The sequence below is a fragment of the Misgurnus anguillicaudatus genome, unplaced genomic scaffold (assembly GCF_027580225.2).
Source record: "Misgurnus anguillicaudatus unplaced genomic scaffold, ASM2758022v2 HiC_scaffold_31, whole genome shotgun sequence".
In the NCBI taxonomy this organism is placed as follows: domain Eukaryota; kingdom Metazoa; phylum Chordata; class Actinopteri; order Cypriniformes; family Cobitidae; genus Misgurnus; species Misgurnus anguillicaudatus.
Window position 1 is genome coordinate 2,036,288 of NW_027395281.1, and position 14,473 is coordinate 2,050,760.

Consider the following 14,473-nt stretch of genomic DNA (forward strand, 5'->3'; position numbering starts at 1 on the left):
TGACTGAATGGTTCTTTAAAGAACCTTAAATTTTTTTCTATGACATCACTTTGCAAAAACTTTGACTGAATGGTTCTTCGAGGAACCAAAATTTGTTCTTCTGTGACATCACTGTGAAGAGCCTTTGACTGACAAAATGATGACGACACTGTGAAGAACCGTTGACTGGATGTTTCTTTAAGGAATCAAAAATGGTTCTTCTATGGCATCACTGTGAAGAGCCTTTGATTGAATGGTTCTTTAAAGAACCTAAAATAGTTCTTCTACGACATCACTGTGAATAACAAAAAGATGACAACACTCTTTTGACTGGATGGTTCTTAAAGGAACCAAAAATGGTTCTTCTATGACATCACTCCAAAGAACCAAAAATGGTTCTTCTATGTTCATCCCTGTGACCAACAGTCTATGGCATTTACATACCTTTATATTTAAGATTGTAGAATAAAATTGATAAAATATTTGAGTTATCTTGAGATTTCAGACTTTAGAATAACCTTTCGAGCACAGATTGAGATTACTGAGAAGGAACTGTGACTTTTTCTCAGGATGGACATTTAAGAAGCTTAGAGAGACTGCTTCAAAAACTCTTCATTTGATTACAGTGCTGTCTGGAGAAACAACTGATATGATGGATTGTCTCACCGGTTTCACCCCACACGGGCAGATACTCGTCCTGTTGGATGTCCAGCATCAGTTCCAGGCCATTTCCCATCCCACCCTTCATAGTCACCATCAGCGGACGGCCGTCCTGCCCAGAGTTAAAGGTGTAACACTTTCCATATCTGGTGAAGATCTGTTAAAAAATGAACAAACATTGATGAACTACATTGAGTTTCTGTTACTGAACAAACACTTGTTGAAGATGCCAAATAAATATCATTCACTCCTCTGACAAACCATGTGGGAAGCATGCCTTTTATTATTTTTTATATATATAAAAAAACAATAAGATGATGTTTTCCCAACACAGACATCCAGCCAGCATCAGTTCATAGTTCACAGAGTTATTTCTGCAAATCATTTTAGTTCACACAAAACTCTGTCATGAGTCATGTGTGATGTATTTAATAGTCTCAATGGATTCAATGTTTTTCAAGGTGTTCTTCAGGAAATGGACTGATGAATCACAGAGCATCTCTAATTCAGTCTGATGTGATCCGCTGTGAACTCATCTCATTGCTCCTAATTGAAACTGATCTAATGGGCGTGTAATCAGATCACAGACAGCGGGAGACCGATCCGCACTGCTGCAGCCCGTCTGCGCCGCAACCCGATTACATCGCGGACAAATGAGAAACTTCAGGCTGGAGGAAATGAAATAGGCCTTGTCTTCCGAGGAATGACAGATCTTGAGGGAATCAAAAGCTCAAAGATACCGGACACATCTCTTGATTTCTCTAGGAACTCATTTCTCTCAAACACAGACAACAGATGAGTGAAATGCATTTAAAGCATATTGACATGTTAGAGATGAAGTGCTCACTTCATCAACATTTACATTTATGGATTTGGAAGATGCTTTTATCCAAAGTGACTTACGTTTTGATCAGCATGTGTGTATTCTCTATACATATTGAGATATATGAGATCATTTTAAGATGTAATGCTTTCAGCCATACAGCCCAGACCCTAAACATCAAATACTCCAGAGATCTGCACTTCATGAGATAACAACATGTAAAACATCTATCAAATAGAAGCAAGGTTGTTGCCAAGACGAGAAAGCGAGTTGCTGTGGTAACGGTGATGAACAAGAGCGTCGGGTTCGAGTTTGGTTGACCTTGAGTCGACTGTAGCAGAAACTTCATAGATATCTCACCATGAACGAGGACATTAAACCATTGTATGCTCACCACGAAAGAATGAACCTTTAGAAAACATTTACAATAGACAAAATGCTTCACACGCTGTTTAAGAAACGAATAGAGTCGGGAACACACTGTATGTTTTTGTGAGGTCCTCAACGGCTGAGAATATGCCAACACATCTCATCTCCCGAGTGAATCCTGACATCATGTGCACAGAAACGTCCAGGACAAAAACCATCAATAATTCATTATTCACTCTTGCCTTTTGTAAAGGGACATGATGAAAAATGAAGCAACTTGAAAAGTTTGTGCGAGAGGAGAAAAGCTTTTTACAGTCCCTGCAGGTCTGCATCGCTTTTTAGCGTTTTCTGTGAAAGATGGGATCACAGAGGAGAATCGTGTGGATTTATTTCACATCGCATTTACCTTCTTTGGAACATTAATAACCATAAGATATCAATGTGAATCGTCATCACACCTGCTTAGAACTGAACAAACGCTGCTTTTCAATCTAAAATATAGCCCTGATTTACAGACTGGATGTGGTGGTGATAAAGTCCTGTTTTAAGTATTTTTAAAGCATGTCAGATGTTTAAAATCTGACTTTTTCTATGTTTATGTGCTATAATTGGGTCCCCAGTGCTTCTATCAATTCAGAAAACGTGAAAAAGATCAACCCAGTAACTTAGCTTTGGTAAGCCATTCTCTGCAAGCATGTGAAAAATAGCTCATTTATATTCCGCCTGTTTTGTGACGTAGGTAGCAAATCTTATTACAATAAGACCGCCCCCTAAATTTCCACTATTCAACCACGGTGCTGCCATTTACTGCAGAGAGAGAGGAAAATTTCAAATTTCAACAAGTTTCATTTCAACAAACCACCATTATGGCAATCAGTGTTTGTATAAGCTCATTTGAATTTAAAAGGACACACCCAAAAATGGCACATTTTCCTCGCACCTACAAAGTGGCAATTTTAACATGTTATAATAAATTATCTGTGGGGTATTTTGTGCTAAAACTTCACTTATGTACTCTGGGGACACCAAAGACTTATTTTACATCTTTTAAAAAATCTCACAATATGACCCCTTTAAACTCATGTAGTGTAACATAGCCCTGTAATAAGTTTAATCGAAAGTAGGGCTATACGATATATTGTTTAAACCTCGGTATTGCATTGTGCTGTAGTCGTAGTAGTCACATTGCAGAATACTTGTTTCATTATCTTTGACGCTGTTACGCTGTACACCAAAAGTGAACCATCGTATTCCTCACTCTAGATTACTCATTGGATTTAACTTTGCACCATGTAAATTTTCAGCTTAAGTTGAATGTTTTCAACTTGTGAGGAAGATGCATGTTTACGGCAATCACACTTCCCAATTTATGTCATTCACTTTGCCCCTCACGAATTCCCGTCTATTCACGTCTTTGCATTGACTTTGTATGCAATCTACTTGCGCAAGTAATTAAATTTGCTTCTGGTGTGAACACAACATTACGCTATATGAACGGTGCCGTTTTTGGGTGTGTCCTTTAAAATGCCAATGTGCTAATGCAAACACTGATCGCCATAATGCTGGTTTGTTGAAATTTAACCCCAATTTTGCTGTCAATTATTTTTTTCCCTCTTGACAAGAGGTATGTTATGTTATACTATCACACAACTATTTTCATCAAGTTTCCAGAGCTATACAATAACATGCAAGTTGTTTGGCAAAGTCATCCTGTAGTTATCATACTGCAATTCGCACCAGAGAAAAGCCAAATATCACAACATCAGTTCCCCCTCAAAATCGTGCAGAAGGCACCCATGGTCCAAAATTTCTGATGTTGGATACATTTTTTTATAAGAATGTTACTTCCCGCAGTCTCATATTGCAGCCAGCATATCTGTAAACATATCTATCAAAAAAAGATGACATCTTTGTACTTTCTTTACTTTTCTGCCAGAAATGTGTCCGCAGTGCTGGAATAACATTCTGGAGTCACAACATAAAACACAAAAAAGCTCCTTGCCAAACCCAGACGGTGCAAATAAACAATAAATAACTTACAAGACTCCAAGATTACAAAACAAAGTAAACCAAGGTTCAGATCAAGCATCACTCTTTCCCTCCTCACAAGCTTATTTTGGTCTCTGGATGAATTCGAGGTCCTGCATTTAGCCTTTAAATTATCAATAGTGGGGTTTCCATCCAAACATGAAGCAAAAAAAAAATCAAGAAGTTGTCCGAGTGAATAACGATGGTATTGGTAACCTAGTAATCAACAATAAATAAAATAAGGCACTGCATTTAGTTTCGATTGGGCAAGTTATAAATTTACTAGCAGTGCAGATTGTAAATTGGCAAAGTGAATGCTGTGCACAAAAGAAGAAATGCTGAATTTCTGATGCAGGCATTGCGACGATGTCGAGACCCATATATGTTAAAAAAACAGCATCGTAAACAGCTAGACGATCAGTCCCGTGGGTTTAATGTTCGGTGTGTTACAATTGTTTTTACAAATACATTTCCATCTTCCATTATTTGCATTTTCTCTTTTTCACACAAGTCAAAAACCACCTCAAGGGGGTGTAAAAACTTTTATGCAAAAAAAAGTTATTTTTATTCTAAATTTGGCATCACTTTATTCTTATGCGATACTTCAAAATGCGCATAAAATCGGGATGATCAAGATGCAGGTGTTTTGTCTAAAACAGTTATACATGAACTTCATGAAGAGATCCCATATGAAAGACAAGTGTTTAAAAAGACTTAACAGCAGATTTGCATTGCCAGTGGTTTGACTCTCTGCCCGTTTATGAACCAAATTGCAAAAAGCCCAAATATTAGTATTCACCTACTCAAATGTGCAGCTGCACAAAGCAATTCACAATCCACATTACCATCCTAAACCTGATATGTCATTGTTATCTTCCACTTTAATGTGCTAGGAAGAAGACTATTGATGAAGACTATCTCTGGTGTCCTCCGAGCGTGACTGATATACCCATCAGTACCCATCAAGATCAAGACGACAGGCAACACTTCTGAAATGAATAATTCACAATGTAAACGTCAGTGTGCCCCTGTCTGAGGGCCGTCCGGGTACAAACTCAACGTTGTTTCAAGAACTGTCACAAGGGTTCGATTGAAAAGCGTCTGTGACCGATGAACGTCTCAACTCACCCTTTGATTTACTGCCGCTGGACGTTGCAGATCAACATTAGTAGTGCGATATGACACAAGGACACCAAAAAACAATCCACACATTTATCCACACAACAAAAACAAAACAGGCAAGTACAAGGACTAATGCAACGCTGTTTTACACTATTTGTCCCGTTTGTTGTGTCCAAAATCTAAATCATATCTGGATGTTGTTTGCCATCTTGTTTCATTCTGAAGCTAAAGTGAGCGATTTTGTGTGTTTAGGAGATTGGTGGTCCCGGTTTGACAGCGATCAATACGGGCGCAATGATCGCCACAGGACGTGCCACATTAAATCAATAGCGTTTCCCCTATCGACTGCCGGTCGGCCACATTGACAGCAGACTCAGTGATGAAATGGAGAGGCAATACGGCCAATTTAAGAGCACCGGTCTTGCTAAACGGGTTACCATTTATCTGTCGGTGGCCTGCTTGTGGACAGTGTTGTCCATCTTTCTCTGTCTCTCTGGTAGATCTTCATACTGGCCTCCAGCCTTAGGGTGTTATTGATTATCAATATGATCCAGACCTGCAGTATCACAGCTGTGACATCAGAGATGCACAACAAACATAAAAGATGGATGAAACCAAAAAGAGATGCAGTTCTAAAGTTAAAATATACCTTTAAAGGATCCAATTCACGATTTCCTTTGATGTGTAAGTGTGTATTAGTTCATGTTAACGATATGCAAAGGTACAAACCCCAAAGTAAACAATGACGCGAGTTATCATTTCCAACGTAAATCTCTTTTCTTGGACTACAACAAACACACGGATTGTAACAGTTTACTTCCTGGGATTGGTGATGTTGTAAAGACCGACATTATCATAATTACTCCCGCTTCAGACTCACAGCCTCCTGTAAGCATTGCATTGTGAGCAAATCTTTCAAACATGGTAAGTAGCGTCACATTTCCGGCTGACATCAGAGGTATTCAGGCCAATTACAACGTGCAGATTAGCTGGCCAATCAGGGACACAGAGCTTTTCAGATTGATGAGTTTTGTACAAAATCAAAGCGTCTAAAGAAGGCAGGATATCTGGAGAAAATGTACGATATGTGGAAAATAATGTGTGGGGTTTTTTTTACCATAAACCATGCAAACATATTGTATTATACTAAATTCAGAAAATAACATTGTTTTTAGCAAATATAGAAATATTACATAATTATCATAGCCAAAAGAACTTGTAGTAATGCTATTATTGCAATTATATATTATTGAATGGGTTTGGTTTTTGCCAAAGAATTATCATTAAAATTTACTAAAAAAAATGGCTTTCAAATGGCTGCTGAATTATTTATGATATTACAATTTGTGTAATATTGACATGATATTAACAATCAAGTATTTAAATATCATGGTTATTGACGATACCGGTATATTGACACAGCCCTATACTGATTTTTTCCTTCATATTTAAAAAAGAAAAAATAACATATAAACACAGACAAAGTTATGGCTTTTAAAAAAATTCCTTACAGTAGCGATATTATTGCAATTTTATATAATTGTTTATTTTAATTTTTTCTGATGAATTTTACTCAAAATACAAGAGCAAGGAGGTAGAAGGAGAGTTTGTAACCATTGTGGCTCTTTAGGCAACATTTCAAATGGCTGTTGAATTATTTACGATATTACCATATGTGTAATATTGCCATGATGCCACAACAATCAAATAGCTAAATATCGCGGTTATTGCCGATACCGGTATATTGACACAACCCGATACTGATTTTTTTCCCCCTTTATATTTTAATCATAAAAACACATGTAAACACAGACAAATTATTTACGATATTACCATATGCATAATATAAACATGATGACATCAATTAAGTAGTTAAATATCGCGGTTATTGCCAATGCCGGTATATTGACACAACCCTATACTGAATTTTCCTTCATATTTTAATCATAAAAACACATGTAAACACCAACAAAGTTATTATGGCTTTTTTAAACACCATTCCTTACAATAATGATATTATTGCGATTTTGTGTGTGTGGGGGGGAGTTTGCTGATGAATTATACTTAAAATTACTTAAAATACACATTCACATTTTTTTGCTACCAATAGCAGTATATTGACACACTGCTATACTGAATTTTTCATATTTTAATAATAAAACACATGTAAACACACATTGTACTGTGACCTGTTGAGGAGAACCACTATGGTGCTACAGATAAATTTATGTGACAGTGCAAAAATCTAGTTATAGTTTCAAATCTGAATCTGATCCAATGTCAAATGACATTAACATCCAGGCAACACCTGTGTGGTTCACATGACAAACGAAATTCTCTCTTATCTACTGAACACTCATCTAATGTAACATCTATGCCAACAAAGGAAATTTCAAGCACATGGTACTCAAAATGCCCATATTTCTGACTCGAGTTAAACGCTGCACGTGGGCCTTCCTACCAGCAGCGCTCGCTCAAGCAGAGCTCATGAAAATGAATTTCCTTTTAAAGACAAAAGAAAAGCACAGAGTTAGAGAGCTGCGAGGTTGATAATTACAAAGATCTTCAAGCCTGACTGACGCTTCAGACTCTGTTTTTACTATCAGCACACTATAATCACTTTAAATGAAGGTCTATCTGTGAATGCTCTCGAGCTGCTCTAGCTCACATACGAAACTCTTTTCTTGTGTAAATGGAGGAAGAAAGAGGAGTTTATCTACATGTTTACATGCAGATGTGCGTGGCTGCCGGGAAAATGACCTTCTGTGAGCTATTGAAAGTGCAGCCGAATGATTCATACTGTACACAAAAACACACGCGTAACACAAAATGAGCTGTTTAAAGGACCTATAGTGCTAATATGCCATCATTCTTTTATTCTACAGTCTCGTATCAGCGATGAAATCATCGTGCAGGATGAAAAACGGATATATTTACTGGCTCCACTCTCTTAAAATGACAGATCATAATTTTTACACTGAATGCAATGCACTGCATAAATTTAGCACAGAGCCAAATTACTATTCCCAAGGACCTGGACGCAAGGAGACTGCAGATGGGCTCCTGTAATGCTGAGGGCCTCAGGACAAAATCATTCATGATATCCCACAAGTCACATGACTGAATGACTTTAATAAGCATGCAAAGACGGTCTCATACGTGTTAATGGCGAGACAAATATAATTACACATTCAGTGTTAAAACCAACCTAGAGCTCATCTGGACTAACAGACTGAACACTATGCATGTATTTATTTAATAAAACATGTGACCCTGTCTGTGAAAGTCATAATTAAATTATGAGATCAAAGTTTGATTTTAATGAATTATTTTATACACAGCTTACTATTGTTTAAAACAATAAGTGTGTATTAGTATGCAACAGAAGTCACATGACTTCATCTTTAACTCAGTATTTGACAGATGCATTCATCCAAAGTGACTTCAAGGTATACATTTTATCAGTATGTGTGGTTCCTGGGGTTCGAACCCTAACCATTTGTGTTGCTAACCAACTGAGTATTGAGAATACAGGTTTAACCTGTTTACAAACAACTGTAAGACATGTAGAGACAGACTATATTAACAGAGACTCAAACCGAGAAACTCCTGTCACTGTTCATACACTTATGGTGCTGGGGTTTGAACCCATGAACTTTGTGTTGTTAACACAATGCTTTACCAAACTGAGTATTGTGAATACAACCTAAACTGTTTCAAAGTACTGTAAGACAGACATTAAGACCCCATCTACATTAATAAAGAGACCTGAACCCAAACACTTATGGCTCTGGGAATCAAACCCATCACATTTGTGTTAATAACACAATGCTTTACCAACTGAGAATTGAAAATAATTATAAGACAGACATTTAGAGCCAGCCTACATTAACAGAGACTCATGAACAGTTTCTCAGTTCATACACTTAAGGCACTGGGGATCGAACCCATGACCATTGTGGTGTTAACACAATGCTCTACCAACTGAGTCTTGGGAATACAACCTAAACTACTGTAAGACAGACATTAAGAGCCCGTCTACATTAATAAAGAGACTTAAACCCAGACACTTACGACACTGGGGTTCGAACCTATCACTTTTGTGACATAGTGCTCTATCAACTAAGTTTTGAAAACACATCCTTAAACCATATTCAAGCAAATGTAAGACAGACATTTAGAGCCTGTCTACATTAATAAAAGAGTCGAACCCGGACACTTATGGTCCTGGGGTTCGAACCTATGACCTTTCTGTTGTTAGCACAATGCTCTACCAATCGATTATTGGGAAAACAACCTAAACTGTTTAAAACTACAGTAAGACAGACATTAAAAGCCTATCTACATTAATTAAAAAACTCGAACCAAGACACTTATGGTGCTGGGGATCGAACCCATCACCTTTGTGCTGCTAACATAATGCTCTACCAACTAAGTTTTGAGAACACATCCTTAAACTATTTTCAAACAAATCTAACACAGACATTCAGAGCTTGTCTACATTAATAAAGAGTCGAACCCATACACTTATGTTCCTGGGGATCGAACCTATGACCTTTCTGTTGTTAGCAAAATGTCCTACCAATCGATTTTTGATAAAACAACCTAAACTGTTTCAAACTACAGTAAAGGGGATCGCACACCGGCCGCGCAGCTCAGTGCCGCGTCGCGCCTAGGAGAACTCTGAGGTATTGTAAACCGGAAGTGCACATTAAATAGCGCGAGCTTCGTCAGATAGCGTCTACTTCAAAATGTCAAATATACGTTAGCAGCCAATGTTAATCATTAATGATGTGGGACAATGTTATTTAATGTTAAACTATGTGAGTGGCGCTCTGTGGCGCGACAGGGATTAGAACAACTTCCTGAGTCACAGCTGGACGGCGCGGACAGGCGCCACCTGGCGGCGCCGGTGTGCGTACACTCATAGAAAACAATGTGTTACATTTTTTTAGAACGGCGCGGCGCTGCGCGGCGCTGAGCTGTGCGGCCGGTGTGCGATCCCCTTAAGACAGACATTAAGAGCCTACATTAATAAAGAAACTAGAACCCGTACATTTATGGTGCTGGGGATCAAACCCATCACCTTTGTGTTTCTACATAATGCTCTACCAACTAAAAACAAATGCTTAATCTGTATACAAACAAATGTAAGACAGACAGTTAGAGCACGTCTAAATTAATAAAAAGACTCAAACTTAGACACTTATGGTGCTGGGAATCAAACCCAAACTAACATAATGCTCTACCAACTGAGTATTGAGAACACATGCTTAACCTGTGTACAAACATCTGTAAGACAGAGATTTAGAGGCCATCTACATTAATAAAGAGACTTGAACCTGGACACGTATGGAACTGGGGTTCGAACCCATCACTTTACCAACTGAGTATTGCTTTACCAACTGAGTATTGACAACAATTGTAAGACAGACATTTCGCTGTTCATACACTTATGACACTGGGTATCAAACCCATGACCTTTCTGTTGTTAGCACAATGCTCTACCAATCGATTGTTGGGAAAACAACCTAAACTTTTTAAAACTACAGTAAGACAGACATTAAGAGCCTACCTACATTAATAAACTCGAACCCGGACACTTATGGTGCTGGGGATCGAACCCATTACCTTTGTGTTTCTAACATAATGCTCTACCAACTGAGTAAGAACAAATGCTTAATCTGACTGTATACAAACAAATGTAAGACAGACAGTTAGAGCCCGTCTAAATTAATAAAACGACTCAAACCTAGACACTTATGGTGCTGGGTATCAAACCCATGACCTTTCTGTTGTTAGCACAATGCTCTACCAATCGATTGTTGGGAAATCAACCTAAACTGTTTAAAACTACAGTAAGACAGACATTAAAAACCTATCTACATTAATAAAGAAACTCAAACCAAGACACTTATGATGCTGGGGATCGAACCCATCACATTTGTGTTGTTAACATAACGCTCTACCAACTAAGTTTCAAGAACACATACTTAAACCATTTTCAAACAAATGTAAGACAGACAATTAGAGCCTGTCTACATTAATAAAGAGACTCGAACCTGGACACTTATGGCCCTGGGGATCGAACCCATCACATTTGGGATTATTGGGAAAACAACCTAAAATGTTTCAAACTACAATAAGACAGACATTAAGAGCCTATCTAATAAAGAAACTTGAACCTGGACATTTATGGTGCTTGGGAATCGAACGCATCACCTTTGTGTTGCTAACATAATGCTCTACCAACTGAGTACTGAGAACAACTATAAGTCAGACATTTAAAGAGCCAGCCTACATTAACAGAGATTTAAACAGAGAAACTCCTGTCGCTGTCCATACACTTATGGTGCTGGGGCTCGAACCCATGACCTTTGTGTTGTTAATTAAATGTTCTTTCAATTGAGTATTGAGAAAACATCCTTAACTATTTACAAACTACAGTAAGACATTAAGAGCCTATCTACATTAATAAAAAGGCTCGAATTCGGAGACTTATTGCACTGAGGTTCGAACCCTACACATTTGTGTTGCTAACATAATGCTTGACCAACAGAGTATTGAGAACAATTATAAGTCAGACATTTAAAGAGCCAGCTTACATTAACAGAGACTTAAACAGAGAAACTCCTGTTGCTGTCCATACACTTAAGGCACTGGGGATAGAACCCATGACCTTTGTGTTGTTAACTAAATGTTCTTCCAATTGAGTATTGAGAAAACATCCTTAACTATTTACAAACTACAGTAAGACAGACATTAAGAGCCTTTCTACATTAATAAAGAGACTCGAACCCGGACACTTATTGGCGCTGGGGTTTGAACCCATCACATTTGTGTTGCTAACATAATGCTTGACCAACAGAGTATTGAGAACAATTATAAGTCAGACATTTAAAGAGCCAGCTTACATTAACAGAGACTTAAACAGAAAAACTCCTGTCTCTGTCCATACACTTAAGGCGCTGGGGATCGAACCCATGACCTTTGTGTTGTTAACTAAATGTTCTTCCAATTGAGTATTGAGAAAACATCCTTAACTATTTACAAACTACAGTAAGACAGACATTAAGAGCCTTTCTACATTAATAAAGAGACTCGAACCCGGACACGTATGGTGCTGAGGGTCAAACCCATGATCTTTGTGTTGTTAACATAAAAACTACCAATTAAGTATTGGAAACACAACATAAACTGTTTACAAACAACTGTAAGACAGACTTTAAGATTCATCTATATTAATAGAGACTCGAACCCGGAGACTCACGTCGCTGTCCACACACTTACGGTGCTGAAGTTGTGCGGTCCGCACTTTTGGCCCTGAAAGCGACAGTAAAGCAGCATCTCCTCCAGCTGATGCCCCAGACGGTCCAGTAACTGCCTCATGGAGGGCTGAGACTCACGAGGAGGGGGCAGAAAGTGATTAAAGTCCAATATGCGCGATAACGGCGACCAGGGAGGTACGCTACCGGTGCCCGCGAGCGCTTCTCGTACTCCGTCGGACACCTGCCGGTTCTTCCCGAGGAGCCCGAGCCACGTGCCCGCGCTGAAGATGTCCGGTTTCTTCATGCGTCGCGGCAGCAAGAGGTTCTGGTTGCATATGGTGACGGCGGGAAACACGAGGCGCTTGGCGTAAACCATATGAGCTTTCGTGTAAACCGGCGACGAGAGCAGGTACCGGACTCGGTTAGATGACCAAGTGAAGAGAAGCGCCAGCGCCGTTAAAAACGCAAGGAGCCACGCGACCCTGCGCGGGTACGAGCCGCTCAGAAAGATGTGCCTCAGTCCGTGAAACGTCGTGTGTTTCAAAAAGAGCTTTCCCGCCTCTTTTAATGAACCTTCCGCGTGCTGGCTCGCTTTCTGGCACATTTTGGAAAGCGTCAGGGACCTTCGACGCCCCCTCAGCTCTCAAGAAGCGACGCTAGGACGCCCGTTAACGCGCGCGGGAGTAATGTCCAGCATGAATCACGTCCTGTGGCCGTTTTACGCGCAAAAAAAAAACGCGCACGTTCACCGAAACTGACTGAAATGTGGAGCTGCAGTAAATAATGATAACAAAATATAACTGCTGCGGTTTACCCCTCTCAATGAAAGTCTCAACTGTTGCCAGAAAACGCAAGGTTTGCCTAAACACACGCGTCGCGACATTTTAATTTACCCTTGTTTCATACTGTAATCTGTTGCGCGCTTGAGAAATCATAAAGTTCTGTCATCTCACGTGAAAGATATTCAGTGACGAGTGCGCGTAACCTTCATTCATCCAGCGCGCGAGATCTACTCTGTGTGCACGCACGAGGTAATCCTCTCTGTCTTTCTCTGAAATCAACTTCCAAGCTCTCTCTCTCTCTCTCTCTGTCTTTCTCTCTCTCTCTCTCTCTCTCTCTCTGCAGAATATGCTAGCACTTTGGAAAAATGTCAAATAAAAAATTGGTCGTCTCTATATCATACTTATTATTACTTAGATTTAATAATGACTTTAAAATGTGGAAAGTGATGATTAAGAATGAGCACTGCGACCAAACTCTTGAGTAGTGATATATAGGCTATTAAATAATACAAAATATGATTTGATTCTGCAGCTCAGATAAGTACTTGGTCATTCTAAAAACAGATATGCATAAAATCTGACATGTCAAGTAAAAGTCAATTTTTTATCCGAAGGACTTTTTCCCTATAGCCTAAGGGAATTTTTTTAACCCCTTGGGTGTCCGTTGATATTATAGGAGCAGGGGTGAAAGTACAATTTTTCAGAAAAAAGATAATATTTTACACAGATATATTTTTGCTGTGGTCAATAACTCACAAGTGTAGTCTATCAATACCAGATGAAAGTTTGAACAAATGTAAAACGACTTTAGTATAATTTTACTTTACTCTTGACCCTGTCAGCTGGAACGAAAGTAACACACAGGTGGATCAAAAGTAACACAACAGAACAAGATAGATTTTTGTGTAACACTTGTTTTTAGTAAATATACATGACTTTTATTTATTTTAAATTTTTTCGTTTATTTAAAAAAATAAATAAATTACACATTCATTTTAAATTTCAGTTTCATCAAATGTTTCAAAAGTCCAGAGCCCCTAAGGGGACATAAGGGGACACAAGTTTAGTTTTGTGCGTGCTAAACATATTTTTAAAAATTCGCCACATGAAGGTTTCGTGTGAGCACATGAAACTAAACTAGATTTTTTTACTCCAATGTCACCTTAGGGGCTCGGTATAAAAGCAACCCGACAGTATAAACTTGAATAAAAAAAATTGAAAATGAAATGAAACAAATTAGAATAATACACATTTTCAACATAATGCAACAGTATTAGCAGCGAAACAAAAGTAACAAGTGTAAACCTTTATTTTAATAAACTTTGAGAAGTCAAACTTCAGGATGTGTTAGCACTAAATAAGCTGTAGATTGATCAGAACTGTAACACATAAAACCAGAAACACATCACGTTATAAGAAAAAAATGACTGCTTTATGAATAT

At 38.4% G+C, this 14,473-nt stretch overlaps 1 protein-coding gene across 7 annotated transcripts in view; it reads right to left on the bottom strand.

The window, feature by feature from the left end:
- LOC141348951 (acid-sensing ion channel 1-like) overlaps positions 1–14,473 on the bottom strand; it is a 206,190-nt gene that overhangs the window by 24,634 nt on the left and 167,083 nt on the right. For 5 of the 7 annotated variants that reach the window (XM_073865243.1, XM_073865240.1, XM_073865239.1 and 2 more), the window contains one exon: positions 646–796. In XM_073865243.1, coding sequence (XP_073721344.1) covers positions 646–796 — 151 coding nt within the window. Of the gene's footprint in view, positions 1–645; positions 797–12,271; positions 13,043–13,063; positions 13,266–14,473 lie in introns of those variants that run through there. The other 2 variants (XM_073865245.1, XM_073865241.1) reach the window with 2 other exon arrangements.